At 53.5% G+C, this 15087-nt stretch overlaps 1 protein-coding gene across 1 annotated transcript in view; it reads right to left on the bottom strand.

Moving 5' to 3' along the window:
- Positions 1 to 15087, bottom strand: part of LOC111161521 (signal induced proliferation associated 1 like 3) — a 227016-nt gene that overhangs the window by 49640 nt on the left and 162289 nt on the right. Inside the window, exons 11-12 of the mRNA XM_022525245.1 lie at positions 9105 to 9356; positions 8023 to 8160 (exon numbers count right to left, since the gene is read on the bottom strand). Of these exons, the coding sequence (XP_022380953.1) occupies positions 8023 to 8160; positions 9105 to 9356 (390 nt within the window). The remainder of the gene's footprint in view (positions 1 to 8022; positions 8161 to 9104; positions 9357 to 15087) is intronic.

The raw sequence follows: 15087 nt of genomic DNA, 5'->3' as shown, positions 1-15087 counted from the left end.
GGATGAAATACCGAAGTTATCTCCTGAACATGGATTCTCCCGGAGGCTGGCTCTGTTCACCAGCAGGGAGGGCTGAGATCTAGGGGAGAAACTGGCAGAAGGCAGAAAGCTCTCCCTGCGGTTCCACACCCTGGAGAGAATCCTAAGGGCGCGTCCAACATCCATTCCGCCTCAGATCAGAGGTATCATGACCGAAAACCTTCTCCCTGCCTGGGGTTGGTTCAGAGACAGGCAAAGGACTCAATTTTGGCTAATCTAACATGAAAGCATAGAAGAGCCGCAATGACTCTCAGAAAATACACCTGGCCCTCCCCCTGGCAAGCACACAGTGGGACCGCACTTCCAGCCCCTTGCGACAGGCTGGGTCGGGGCTACACCTGGTCTTGTCGGGAGCTGTGAGGAAGTGACTTGGAGGCGGTGGCTGCCCTGGCAGCCGGGGTCCCAGGGGGTCCCCTGCCAATCAGAAGTGGAGCCGCCTCCAGTGTGGGTGCGAGACACACCTTGGCTGATCTAAGCCACTGATGTTTTGGGGTATTTGTGACCGACACGGGGCAAGGGTGCTGGGAGGGCTTCCAGGAAGTTTCCCGGATCCTCAGAGAGAGGATGAGGAAGGACAGCTGCTCTTCTTCCCCCAGGTGTTGCTGGGGCCAGACAGAACACCACGAGCTGCTGCTGCCCTCCTGCTGCCAGCCTGAGGAGGTGGCCGCCACTGAGGGCGGAAGACAAGAGGTGGGAGGGACAGGGGCCTTGATACTGTGGCTGAAATGCTAGAGCCACCCTTCCCGGAGCCTGACCTACTTCTGAGACTCCTTTTCTGGGAGAGAATACGCTTGTAAGGTGTTGGAGCCGGCCGGATCCCAGCTATGTGCAGTCAGAAGTGCCCTACTGACACAGGCCTTGGACCTCAGAAGACTTAACGAGTCTCCCATTAATAGAGCTGGCTTTGTGATTTCTCATTCGGTTCCTTTTGTCTATACTTGCAACTCCAGGGTCGTCCTGCCAGCCTCAAGGCGGGGCTGTTTCCACAAAGACTAACTCTGAACCCCTAGGCTTTGTCTCCCGGGCTGCAGGGGGTGGGGGGTGGGGGTGGAAGGAGGAAAAACTTGTTTCTCCCCACCTGCCCAAACCCTGACCTCTAAGCCCTCCAGGCAAGGAAAACAGGGCCAAAACAAGAAAATGCACAGCCACGCACAATATTGACTTATCGGTCGCCCAACTGCTGGTAGATAATGCGGCCCCAGTTGCCACGGCAGGGAATTCAAGGGTCAATGTGTTTATTCCATTTTCTCGAGATGTCTGGATCAAACATTTCCTGCGTGCCGAAGGAAAACGGCCGTGGCCGCTGGGGTCAGCTGGCACAAGGCCTGAGTGGAAGCTCCCCCAGTGTCTAGTCCCCGCTTCTGCCTCTGTAACAGAACCCCAGCCATATCCGGGGCCGCAATGTAACCAGTTAACAGACAGCATTTTCAGGCTCTCCTGCAGTTCTGGCCGTGGAGATGAAAGCGTCATGTGTGACTTCCAGGAAATATCTGCAAGTGTGCTGTGGTGCCTCTGCCTCATCTCCTCCTCAAGGCTGAAGCTCCAGCAGCCACCGTAAGAGCGGGGAGCAACAGGCCAAGGACGGCAGAGCTCGGGTGAGGGAGCCCAGGTCTCTGCCAGCATGTCCTGTCGAGTCATTGTTTCCTCTTGTAGGCAGCTACACCTAATCCTAACGATAGACCGCCTGTACCTGGAACGGTTTCACCAGGCTCTATCGCTCAGCTACTGTCCTGCATGAAGACAATCTGTATTTTGTGCAATTGCATAATTCTCAAACAAACCTTGTGAGCCTGAGGGAAACTGACTGGCTTATGCTGCCCATTCTTTGGGGGTGCAGATATGTCCCCATTTAGGGCCATTTCGATCACAGCCAAGGCATGGACAAGAGACTGGAAATCTGGACCCGTTCTTTATCTCAGCATGCACGGCTCTGGGCAAAACCCCCAGAGGAAAAGACCAGAGCTGTCCTCAAGCTCATCTGAGAAATGTTAATGTCTTCTATCTTTTCTTGGAAGATGACACCATATCAGATATAAAGGGTTTGGGTTTCAGTGAAAAACTCATTGATGTTTCTGGCACTATCTGGGAAAAGCTGCTGTGCTTACCAACCCGGGCAGGCAGGCAGGGAGTGCCTTTGGCTCAGCCCGCTTGGGCTACCAGGCTGCTGGCTTTGAGCATGGTACTTTCCTCTGTGGCCAAAGAGCAGAGTACCAAGATAGATGTGACGTGGGCAAGAGCCTCTCTGGAGGGGAGGGCTCCAGCCTACTCTGCCAGGCTCCCACAGGAACCGATGGGACAACGCATGGGTGAATTCCCAGATGACGGGGGAGAGGGTAGATGGATGATATAGCCATGATGGGCCACCACACCAACAACCATTAACCTTCCTGGTCTCTGCTGAGGAAGCCCAGGGTCCCCTGTGGTGGCCACCCCCCAACCATACAACTTGAGTAAATCCTGACAGTTGAAGATAGTCGTGTGGGTCCAATGTGACCTGCAAGGGGATGGTTCAGGGGGAGGCAAAAAGACCCAGCTCCCTTCCTCTTAGATACCAAAAGAAGCTCTTCCCTCCTTTTCTACAGGGCACTGATTTTGCCTGGGGCACCAAGAGCCAACATGAGTCACTAGTGGAACCAGGTCCCTGAGGTCTTCCTTGAAGAATTCACCAGCCCTACAGCCGCTCCACCTGTGGACCTACTATGTGACGACACATTCCCTTAATGCCTCATGCCTTCTCGAGTCAGCTTTTCTGTCCTGCAGTCAAATGCCCCCTCACCAATGTACCACTCTATAGAGCTGACAGAAAAAAAAGGGAAAGAAAAAAAAAGAAGGCCAGCCAGCTGGTCCGGTGAGCAAACATCTGGGGTCCAGTCCAGCCAGGCAGGCTTGCTGCGCTGGGCGTGTTATTCTGTCCTAACGCTCCATACAAAGTTCAGTGCTTTGCTCACTTTGCGAACAAAGGTGGCCAACTCCTGAGGACAGGGATGTCATCTGCCAGCCTCTGTCCCCCAGCCGCCAGGACAGGCGCTCGCGGGGCAGTAACGGTCATAAATGTTAACTGGGCCTGGCACTTACTGTGTGCCAGACCCAGTTCTGAGTGCTCTACAGGGTTTTCCTCCGGGAACATTCTCAGTGCTGCTTGGGGACAGACATTTTACACGGGAGCAAACCCAAGGTGCAGAGAGGTGAAGACACTGGCCCACGCTCAGGGGGCTGACAGAGGGCAGGCCATCTTACCACCCTGTCTCCCACGGAATCTAAGATGGGCCCTGGGACAGATTTTGTGCACACAGGCCCCCACAACCCTACAAGCTTGATGAATTTGGCAAGTAGCAGGCCTGCCGGAGACAGCAGGAGACAGAGGAGTCCCAAGCAGGGGACGCCCAGGTTTGGGTGGGAATGTCTGGCTGGGCTCCCACAGGTTCCAGGATGGCATGGGGCGGCTATGCGGAGGGGAAAGGGGAAAGGACCTAAGACTAAAGGCCACTGGCACAGCCCTGGCTGGCTCCTGGGCCTCCTGGCACAGGCTGGTGACTGGCTGTGAATGACACTTCTGAGGTTGGAGGGGATGCACCATGCTAGCACCCTTTTGCCAAACTCGGGACCCTGATGTTGACAGAGATGAAGTATCACCGTGGGGCTGGGACCCCAGGAGGGACCGTGTATCTCACCCTGATTTGGAGAATAAGCTCAGAGTCCTCTGTCAGGACAAGTCTTGCTCAGGTCAATGTCTGCTCTCCAGAATCGCATGGGCCTGGGTTCCTGTCCCAACTTGGCCACTTCTTGGAAGAATGACCCTGACCAAGGGGATTCATGGAGCCTGCTAACCCCGCTCTGTCATGTGGGATAATTAAGTCCCCACCTGTGGAGTGCTTGGGAGCACCAAGATCACGTATACAGCTCAGGAGAACAGACCAGGGGAGCCAGAAACAGACCCACACAAACATGTCAACTGAGTTCCTCTTCCAGTGATCTATTGCTTTAAGCAGCAAGAGCGATGCCATGGAAGAGGGAGAGCCTTTCCCAGAAACGGTGCTGGAGCAAACTGGACGTCAGTAGGCCAACAAGTAACATCAACCTAAACCTCTCATATTACGTAAAAATAAACTCAAAATGGATCATGGACTTCAATGTGGAATACAAAACGATAAAACATCGAGGGATACCTGGCTGGAGCATCCGACTCTTTTATCTCAGGGTTGTGAGTTCAAGGCCCATGCTGGGTGTGGAACCTACTTTAAAAAAATAAATAAATAAAACTTCTAGGGGGAAAAAAAGGAAAAATCTTCAGGACCCCAGTCTAGGCAAAGAATTCTTAGACTTCACACCAAAAATGCGGACCCTCAGAGGAAAGCAATGTAACTTGGACCTCAGCAAAGTGGACACCCGTTGTTCTGCTACAGACCCTACTGAGGAGATGAAAGAACATGTTAAAGACGGGGAGAAAATATTTGCAAGTCACACAGCTGACAAAGGACTCGTGTCTAGTATATACAAAGAACTCTCCAAAGCTGAAAACTGTTGAATCCAGTTAGAAAATGGGCAAAAGACATGCATGGACACTTCCTAAAGAGATACACAGTTGGGGCACCTGGGTGGCTCAGTGGGTTAAAGCCTCTGCCTTCGGCTAAGGTCATGATCTCAGGGTCCTGGGATTGAGCCTCATATCGGGCTCTCTGCTCAGCAGGGAGCCTGCTTCCCCTCTTTCTCTCTCTGCCTGCCTCTCTGCCTACATGTGATCTCTCTCTGCCAAATAAATAAATAAATAAAATCTTAAAAAAAAAAAAAAGAGATACACAGTTGGCACATAAGCACACGGTAAGATGCTGGACACCATCAGCCTTTAGAGAAATGCAAATTAACACAACGAGACCTCCTTACATGCCTATTAGAATAACTACAGTGAAAACCAGTGATACATGGACATACACAGTGCAAAGCAATAACCACAATCAAGTTAACAAGCCCATCTCTCCTGACACAGAGTCACCTAGTCTTGGGGGACAGCGCTGAAGATTACTCTTAGCAGCTTTCAAACGCATGGTGCAGAATTATTAACTTGAGGCACCATGCCTACACGTACGTTAGATCTTCTGAACTTACTCATCTCGTAACCGCAACTTTGTCCCCTCTGGCCCAAATCTCCCTACTTCCCCCACCCCAGCCAACCACCATACTACTCTGTCTTTTCTAGGAGTTCAACAACTTTTATCTGGATTCTCCGTATAAGGGACACCATTCCAGTATTTGTCCTATTCTGTCTGATTTCTTTCACTTAAGCGTTATAACCTCCAGGTTCATCCACAGGAAGGACTTCCTTTCTTTATAGCTGGATAACATTCCATGACTTGTATATATATCACATCTTCTTTATCCATTCATCGGTCAATGAAAGCTTAGGCTGTTTCCATATCTTGGCAGGCAACTGTATTCTTGGGCATTTGTTCCAGGGAAAGCAAAATTTATTTTCATGTATGTTCAGAAGGTGCATGTTTGTAACATGCCCAAGCCCAGAAACCACTCAAATATCCTCCGAAGGGCAAATGGTTGGTTATCCGTACTGGGCTAGTTGCAGACCATGGAATCCAGCTCAGCAGTAAGGAACTGACTGCTGATACACACAAGGGTTTGAATGAACCTCGAGGAAATTATGCTGGGTGAAAAAGAATCTCCAAAGGATGTATACTGTGTGATTCCTTTTATATAACAGTTATAAAATAGCAAGAGTTAGAGATGCAGAGCAGATTAAGGGTTGCCAGAGATTAAGTATGGGGGAGGGGACAGTGTGGCTCTAAAGGGGTAGCGGGACGGAGCTCTGCGGGGAAGGTACAGTGTACAAATTGTGGTGGTGGGTACACGACAGCACACATGTGACAAAACCGCACAGAGCCACACACACTCACCACACACACGTGTCCACGTGCAACTGGTGAATTCTGAATAAGCTCTATGGATTGTACCATTGTCAATGTCTTGCTTTGCTATTTGCATGGGGGAGGCTGGGTGAGGGGTTCGTGGAGCTCCCGGCACGTTTCTTTGCAACTTCCTGTGAACCTACAATTATTTCAGAAAGTTTAAAAATTAATAATAAAGGGAAGGGACACCAAGACTTTGAGAAAAATAAATGCCCCCTGGATTTATCAGTAACATCAATCCCACCACCTCTGTTCTTGGCCAATCACTGGGTACCGGCTGCCATTTCCAGCCTCGGCCGCTGCTGCCACCCAGGGGCCTCCACACCCCAGACTCCTCTCCATTCCTCCTGCATTCCACCATTCTGCTTACTCCTGCCTGTGGCCTCTGCTCTGTCCAGAATGTCTTTCTCCCTCCTTTCTGTAGCAAAATCCTGGGAACCTCTCAAAGCCCTGTTCAAACGCTGTCTCCTCCAGGCAGCCAGCCTAGACCTCTGGGGCTGGGCTGGGCTCCCTCTTCCAGGGCCTTAGTCTATCAGTGCCCTCGTTGGGGTGCGCACGATTTCTGGGGCGCTCCCTTCACCGCAGCCAGTGGCACTGCCCACAGGAGCCCCCAGCGAGTGAGTACCTCAAACAGTGCCTGAGACCCCTTGCTGAATGAAGGCTGAATGGTGGTGGCCAGGAGCCGGAAGAGGAAGTCTATTTTCCCCGATTTGACGTGGAGGCTGAGATCTGACAACAGTTTAGCTCAGTGGCTCTCGCCATGTGTTCCCTGGACCGGCAGCGTCAGCCTTGTGCGTTCTACTCTCCAGACCTACCAAGTCGGAGCCTTGAGGTGGGGGGGAGGTCCCAGCAAATGCTTGTTTCCAGGTCCCCTTTGGGGTGATCCTGAGGCACACTGGAGATCAGTGGACGGATCCCTGCTCTGACAGCAGGGGATCTCATTTAGCCCAACTCCCGCACTCACCCATCCTTTCATCAAATAGATACCAAAGACCTACCAGGGTCAGCCTCTGTGCTGCATGAGGGTCACACAAAGACGCATCGGGAAGGTCCCAGAGCTTGAAGGTGAGCGCACACACACGAGCACACACACTCTTGACCTGGCTGAGGGCACGGAGAGTGCTCAAGGCCACGGTCCGCAAACACACAGGGAACTGAGGGACACAGTGGCGGCCCTTCATCTATGCCGGGGGAGGTTTGGGGAAGGCTTCCCAGAGGAGGAGCATCAGTGCTCAAGCTGGCAGGAAGGGGGAGTGTGGGGTGAAGAGTGTGAAGAAACTGTAGGCAGAGGGAGAACATGGAGGCGGGCTCTGAAATTCAGACAGCCTCCCCGGGGAAGCGAAAGTGGCCAGTGAGGCTGGAGAGGCAGGCGGGGCCTCACGGAGGTGCTGAGGCTGTGTCCTGAGGGCTGTGGGACACGTGGGAGGGTCTGAAGCAGGAGACAGACATGGCTGCATATAGAAAGATCCCCCTGGCTGCTGAGTGGAGGGTGGGCCATAGGAGGTGGGACGGAGGCTGGGGGCTCAGGGAGGTGGCCAGGGTGGGGCACTGGGGGGTAGAGGAGGGGGTGGGGGGCAGAGCTAGCTGCTCAGGAGGACAAATGGATGGTTTGTAGTAGGGGGGAGGAGGAAGGGAGATATCCAGGAGGAAGCCCATGGCCCTGGCCTGAGGATGGGGGGATGGTGGGGCTGCCCCGACAGAGACAAGGATCCTGGAGGACCAAGGGCACACAGCACCACAGAGCCATGGACTAGGAGATGGAGAGATCTCTGAGTGGCCACGCCAGAAGGCAAATGGTCTTGCTTAAGCAAGTGATACAGGTCAAGAGTATACCAGCAGAAATCCTGCTACGAGAAAAGCCGGCGGTGAGTCGTGCCCAGGGCAGCTCGGCCCTAAATCTCAACAAAAAAAATAGCCAATCCTCCTGGAGGTCCTCTGATGACCTTCAGGGATCCAGAAACCCCATCAAATGGCAAATAAACTTGCAGGGTATGTGGATTTCCTGGGGAAGAAGGATTCCCCAGCTCTCACAGATTCCTTAATTTGTTAAGAGCAAAGAGAGTCTGACCTTTCTGGGGATGGCTTGTATCTCGTGTAGGTGGCAGAGCCAGGGGTGGAGAAGCTCCCAGAAGGCTGCCGGTAGGGAGGGGCTTTGTCGGCCCCTGCTGGTGATGCGGTGTAAGGGGTTTCTGGGAAGCTGACAGGCCTGCAACAGAAACAGAAGGGAGGGCAGAGGGAAGGATGAGTTAAGGATACCAGTAGCCTCAGAGGATGGAAGACAGACCTCTCCCTTGGGCCCAACCACATCCCATCTGCTTCATCGGCCATGCACCCATCAGGATGCAGGGAGAGCTGCGGAGAGCAAGGGTGGGGCCCGAGAGCGGGGACAGCCCTTGGCCTCCCTCTCCCATTACGGCTGTGCCTGCCCCTCAGCTTCTGGGGCCCTGACAGAGGCCCGACAGGGTTCATGGAAGCAAGAGGGCACCTCTACAAGTTGGATTCCTTCATTCCTTCACTTAGCAACTTTTCTTTATTTTAAAATATATACCACCTACAGGACGATTTGTCTGTAAGGTATGCACCATCCTAATAAAATTCCCAAAGCTACCCCCTAACCCATGAACTAGAATGGCAGCACCCCACACGCCTGCCTGTGGGCTTTCCCCCTTCCCTGCCTCCACCCGGAAGTGATCACTACCCTGGAGTTGGTGCTTATTAGTCCCTTGAGCTTTCAAACAATACATAGTTTCCATCACACGTGGTGTGGCTTTCCCGCCTCAGACTCCGGGCTCCCCAGCACTGGGCCCTTACAGAAGAGGCCCATAAGGAAAACTTCACAGGAAACAAACTTAGGGTTTTAGAAGGGATCGAGGTAGGGGATGGGTGAGCCCGGTGATGGGCATTAAGGAGGGCATGGATTGCATGGAGCACTGGGGGTTATTCGCAAACAATGAATCATGGAACAATACATCAAAAACTAATGATGTACTGTATGGTGACTGACATAATTAAAAAAAAAAAAAAAAAAAAAAAAGGAAACGAAGGAAGGGAGGGAGGGAAGCATGAGGAGGAGGAGGGGAGGAGAAAGAGACTGGACAAAAGCAGGATGCAGACGGGAGGACACGGGGTGGCCCCCTCATCAGTCCTTACCTCTTGCTGTGCAGGGGCTGGGGCTCCCGGAAGGGGACCATGGGGGTCTGTTTCGGGGGCCGGCTCAGGGACTGGGCGTGGCCAGGAGCGCTGGGGCTGGCCCACTTGGAGGCTGGGAGCGAGTTGTGGGAGGCCGGCCCGCTCCACTGCCAGGGAGCGTTGCTGCGGTAGGGGGGCCGGGCTCCGGGGGGCAAGCTCTCCGGCTCTGTCTTGGGCTCCGAGGTATTCATGTCATAGGTCTCCAGCCACCCCCTGGGAAGAAAAACTTCATTACTCAGAAGGGCCCTGGCCCCCCAGCACACATGCCTGCTGCCCAGGAGAGAGCGCTGCCTGGTCACTCTGGGCTGGGTTTCCCGGCCAAATCTCAACCACGAGGGCCTACTTTAAAGGCCGAGTAGGTACCCTTTAAATTGGTCTGAAACTTCGCAACTCAGAGAAGTCAGCCAGGACAGGGCCCACCCCAGAGGCTCTGACCGCTTAGCCCTCTCTCCTTCACCTCCTCCTCTCTCCCTCACCAGCTCCTTGCTCTCCCTTCGTCTTCCTTCCTCTCCCTTCTCCCTGACCCAGGCCTCAAGTGGACCAGTGTCCTCCATGGAATGGCTCAGCCTCCCCCTCCACCCACCACCCCCTGCAGCGGTACTCGGGGCCAGAAAGGCGGATGCCCTCAGAATCAAAGAATAGTATCTGCCTTGTTCCAAAGAAGCTCAAAGGCGGCTGGAAGAGGAGCAGGTGACCTACTTTGCAGGGTGGTTAAAAAAAAAAAAAAAAAGCCATGAAATCCGGAACCTTGAAATAGATGCAGAAGGGCCTGTGACTCCCCCCAGACCAGGCTGGGACATAGGCCGCGGTGTTGCTGGCTTGAGGCTGGGTGATCCACGGCCCGCATTCTCCACCCCTCGTGCAGTGTGGCACAGGAGGGGGCTCCGAGCCCAGGGGGCGTGCCCCAGGCTCCCAAAATCCATGTCCTAGCAGATGCCAGAGCAGAGCTGGGGGCCCTCAGCCTGGAAGCACTCATGCCCTCAGCGAGCTGAGCCTCTGTGGCTCTCCTGGGTCCTCTGGAGCCCAGGGGACTTTCAGGACTGGCAAAAGATGAGTTGGATTTGGTGGCTGGGGGCTCGGGACATGGCTGCTGAGGAGTCTTCAGAAGGCGACCCGAGGAGGTACTGGGGCTTTTGGGCCCAACATGCTGTGCCCTTCTGCACCATTAGGGTCAGAGCTCCTTCTGGCAATCTTTCTGGGCTGGTAGGTGCCAACGCCTCACCAGGTACCACAGGAGGAATGACAATAGTACAAATGTCCAGCAGAACCCAGGCGTAAGTGGATGAGGGGACCATCACGGCACTGTGGCTCCGGCCGGCTCAGCTCCTACATCTGGGAACAGGTCTGTGTGTTCTGTGGGGCAGACCCCACTTCTTGCCTCCACGTATGAGAATGTCACCCAGGCCTGGCTGATCAGAAACTTCTCCTCCCCCTCCCCTGAGCACTCGGCACAGGACTGTCCCATGCCCCATGTGTGGCCAAGTGGAGATGGCATCAACTCTGGAACTGTTCCTGGAACTAATAGGGGAAGATCTGGGGTTCACTGGAGCTGCTGTGCTGGGGAGTCCTATGCTGAAACTGGGAAGAAGGGTGGGTCACCTTTGTCTCACGAGAATGAGAGCAAGCTAGGAAAAGGAGACAGGTGATGAAGATTCCCGGTGAGGGCATCCGGGTCCCTGCATCGGGCCCAGTCTAAATCTAGCTCTGTCTCCTTGTCTGTCACGAACAGAAGCCAGGGAAGTCTGTCTTTTTGCTTCATTCACCAAGCTTGAGCTGGTTCTGTTGTTGGGAACCAGAATCCCGACTGCTGACAACAGCACTTCTGAGAGAAGTAAACCGAGACACAGAGAACCTAAGTAACCTGTCCAAGGTCACACAGCCAGTAAGAGGGGGAAACGGGACTTAAATATACTAAGTTAACTCCAAAGGCCACTTTAATCACTATCCACATGGGCCACTGAAGACTGGTTTGGGAGTTAGTGAGATTTCTTGGGTGCCGGACTTCTCTCCCAGTTACTGACAACATGGCCTTTGGCCAGGAGCCCTTGCACATGATCTCCAAGAGGGAAGTATTATCCAGGCATCTTGAAGGCGGCATCAGGTGGTGGGGAGTCAGGGCTCTGGGCCAGATGGCCAATTCAGACCCCAGCCTGCATGGCCCTGGGTGAAGGACTTCCTTCCGGAAGCTGTTTCCTCATTTGTAAGACAGTGGTGGCTGCAGGTGTTCCAGGGCACTAGGACAAAGTCTGGTGCCTGCCAGGTGCTTAACAAAGGGGACTTGGCACTGCCACCTTCTCCAGCTGATTCTGTGGCCAGTCTGCCTGCTGTTCTCACATGCTCAGAGGTCGAGTCTCCCTTCCACCTTCTAAAGTCCAACCATAACCTGCTGGGGCTCCGGAACAAATCTGGTCTGAGAACCAGCACACCCACACCACCCTGAGAGGTCAGCAGAGGAATGCAGACACCGGGTCTCATCTCAGCCCACAGGAGTCAGAGTCCTCCTTGGGCTGGGGGCCTGGGGATCTGCATTTTTACCAAGCTGCTAGTGATGATTTTGACACAAGACAAAGCTGGTGAAAGTGGGACAAAAAGGTCCTCCCCGTTTCCCAGTTTCACCTCCCAGAACCCACCACAGCTTCCAGTTTCTTATATGTTCTTTCAGAAGTATCCTAGGCAGGTATTTCTATGCAAATATTATTTGAAACAAATAAAAAGCCATCCTGCTTTCCCCTCGGGTCCCCCAACTAACGATATTTCTTACTAGGCCCTCTTGGTACAAATTCAATTTACTTCCTTTAAACAATCCAGTACTATCCCATCACACGATGACCTGGGATTTACTCAGCCAGTGGGTCCTGAATACCCAGTGTGGCTGGATACTTAGGTTGCTTCTAGTCTTGGCAGCAATGCCACAGCAGACAGCGCCCTCCGGCCTCAGCCACGTGGGCTCACGTGTCTGAGAGAGGATGCCCCTGGGCCCAGAGCCCTCTTCCCCTCACCGCCTCCTTTCTTACCCCTCCTGCTCCCTCACCTGTGGGGCTTCAATATCCCTTCTCAGGGAGGAGTTTCCAACCCCCTTGACCAGAGCTCCAGAGTCCAAATGAAGGGGACAACAGCATCCTAGATGGCCTTCCCCATCAGGAAGCGGCAGAGAAAGTGAGACGAGAGCATTCCTCCTGGCCTGTTGCAAGTGGCCGACGTCACGATAACCACCTTATCAGACTGGGGGACGTTCTCCCAGCTCAGCTATGGCCAGTGGTGCAGCGCTCACTTGAGAAGCCCTGTCCGATGGCCTGGGAGTGTGTGGATGAGCCACTCTACCATTCGGTGTCTGAGGAGTGTGGGGTCCAGGTGTACACCATACAGAGCCCTGCTGGCGGCAGCGAGAGCATCTCTGCCCATCCCCGTGTGTCCCCCCTCAGGGCTTGTTTCGACATTCCACCCAGGAGGCCAGGGCTGCAGCAAGAGGCTGGGAGAGGCCCCAGAGCTGGGGTGATCAGCTCTGCAAATGAGGTCAGCCAGACCCCTCTGCATTTCAAGAACAACAAAAACCACACAAGTCCCAACCCATACCTGCCCCTGCAAACAGGAGATCCTGTTTCTGTGGCTGCCCTGCCAAGGGAGGTAGGATGATAGCTTCTCTCCGAATGAGGGCAGGGAACTGGGCTCCTGTGTCTAGTGACACCCTCTCCGGCCTGGTCTCCTCAAAGCCAGAGAAGGGAGCCTGCAGACTTTTACTTTTGCTTCTGTTGGTCCCTACCTGCAGATCCAGGGATGTCTCTGTGGCCTCCGGTGCACAGAGAGTCGTCGGACAGGCGGGCTGGCTTATCGTGTGCACACGCGTGGGTGTGAGGGTGTGTGCAGAGCAAGGCACAGTGGGTGGGGGTCTGCTGGGGAGCTGGCCTGTGGAGTTGCTTCAGCTCGACTTGCCCCTGCAAAGCCCGGAGCGGGTGTGGCTGGGCCGTGGCACCATCAGAGGGCTGAGAGACGGGGACGTGGGGGGCTTGACTGGAGTCCCAAGGGGAGACTGGGGAGGGGGGGTGAGGACAGATGGAGCCCTTGGGGCAGGGCTGAGGCATGCTCAGAGCTGCCCCCGACCAAGTCCAGACCAAGCAGGAAGCAGCGGGTGGAGCAAGCACAGCCGGGCATGCGCACAGCTCTCGCCGACTTTCCGACGCAGCTGGGAACCTGGACTGAGGACTGTCTGCCGCTTAGGAGCTGTACAACTCTGCACAACTGATGGGTCCCCTAGGGGCCTCAGTGTTTCATCTGTAAAGTGAGGGTCACACCAGCCCTGGGGGGGGGTCACATGTCACCTCATGTCAGCCTTCCTCTTGGCTCACTCTGCTCCAGACCCTCTTGGCGGCCTGGCAATGAGCCCAGGGCCTTTGTCCTCACTTTTGTGATGGCCACTCAGTCCCTGCAAGGCCCTTCTTCTGGCTCCTCCTCACCCTCCAAAGTCAGGCTGCGCTCTTTACTTTCCTCACACCCAGTAGCTCACAGCTGGTGTCTCTAGAGCGCCCCCCTACAGGTCGAGTGCTGGTCTATGTGCTTTATTTACAAAGGTTTTCTCCAAACTCAACACCATCTTTGGGGAAAGGACCTGTTACCTCCCTCATTTTACAGATGAAGAAACTGAGACACGGGGTATGAGGCCACTGGCCCAGGGCCACGGTTCACAATGAGGAAGAGCTGAGAGTCAACCCTAGGTAATGTCACTGCAGAGTCTGCGTTCCCATGACACTCAGTTGCCTCCCGCTTTTGCTGTATGAAATCACCTCATTCCCTTGATTGATATTTGCTTCCCCTAATCCATTTCAGTAGCTCCCCAAGGGCCAAGGCCTGACTGTCCTCTGTGCAGCTGTGTGCCCAGTGCTTGGGATGTAGTGATTCTCTCCGTCTCTGGCCACTGCTGGAGGTCGCTAGGGCACTGACTCACTGATATAAAAGCAGCATTTACTCTGCCTTCCCTATCTGAAAAATTCTACCCCAGAGTAACCAAATAGTTACCGAAAGATTTCAGCCAATAAATGAAGAAGGAATGATGGAATTGAGACCAGTACTTGCTACTCTGTGACCCACAATGAAATAGCTGATAGATGCAATAATGACACATGGCTGTTGAGGGGGACAGTGTATGATGACGGGTCAGGTGCCACCATCTGAACCCTCTGCCCTTAGGGCCACTCACAGAGGACAACCAGACACATGGTGCCTCGCGACAGACACACACCTGAGAAGTGTTGTTACCAGAAGAAATCTCACCAGATTTGGATCAAGTTTCTACATCAAACTCCAGTCCATAGGAAATCCATGTGCTAGACGAACAGGGTAAAGGACACCAGGGAGATGCAAATAGCTAAATGCAGGAAGTGGGAAACTCCAGAGAACATGTAACCCAGATTTCTTCCCAAAATAAATTCCAAGGGGGAAAAAAAGGCAGGAAAAGGAAGCTTGTAGATTAAAAGAGCCTGAAGAGACCCATCAACCAAATACAACAGGAGTAGCCTGATTAACAAAACAATTCTTTCTATAAAAGATCTCTCTGATACAAAAGAAAGGTAAACACTGATGGATAGCTGATCCTGAGTTACTGGTAAAAATTTTAAGTATAGTCCTAATTTTTTAGAGGTTCTTATTGGGTAGAGATACGGTCTAATCACTGGGACTGCTTCAAATAATCCAAGGGGAGGGGAGGTACAGAACTTGAAAAATAACAAAAAAACAGGCCCAGTGTTGGTAAGTGTTGAAACAGGGCTCAGTACACTTCTGATACGTTGGAAGTGTTCCATTAAAAAAACAAAACAAACTCTCCGTTGTCTTCCCACTACATGTGGAATAAAACCCAAGTCTGTCCCCATGCCCGTAAGCCCCCGGAAGGCTGCCCCACCTCTCACCCGTTTCCAGTCACCCTGGTCTCCGTGCTGCACGGATGGACGAGCCG

This window comes from Enhydra lutris, unplaced genomic scaffold (genome assembly GCF_002288905.1).
Source record: "Enhydra lutris kenyoni isolate GAN:26980312 unplaced genomic scaffold, ASM228890v2 scaffoldscaffold85, whole genome shotgun sequence".
NCBI classification, from domain to species: domain Eukaryota; kingdom Metazoa; phylum Chordata; class Mammalia; order Carnivora; family Mustelidae; genus Enhydra; species Enhydra lutris.
Note: the sequence above shows the minus strand (reverse complement) of the source record. Positions and strands in the feature narration are given on the sequence as shown.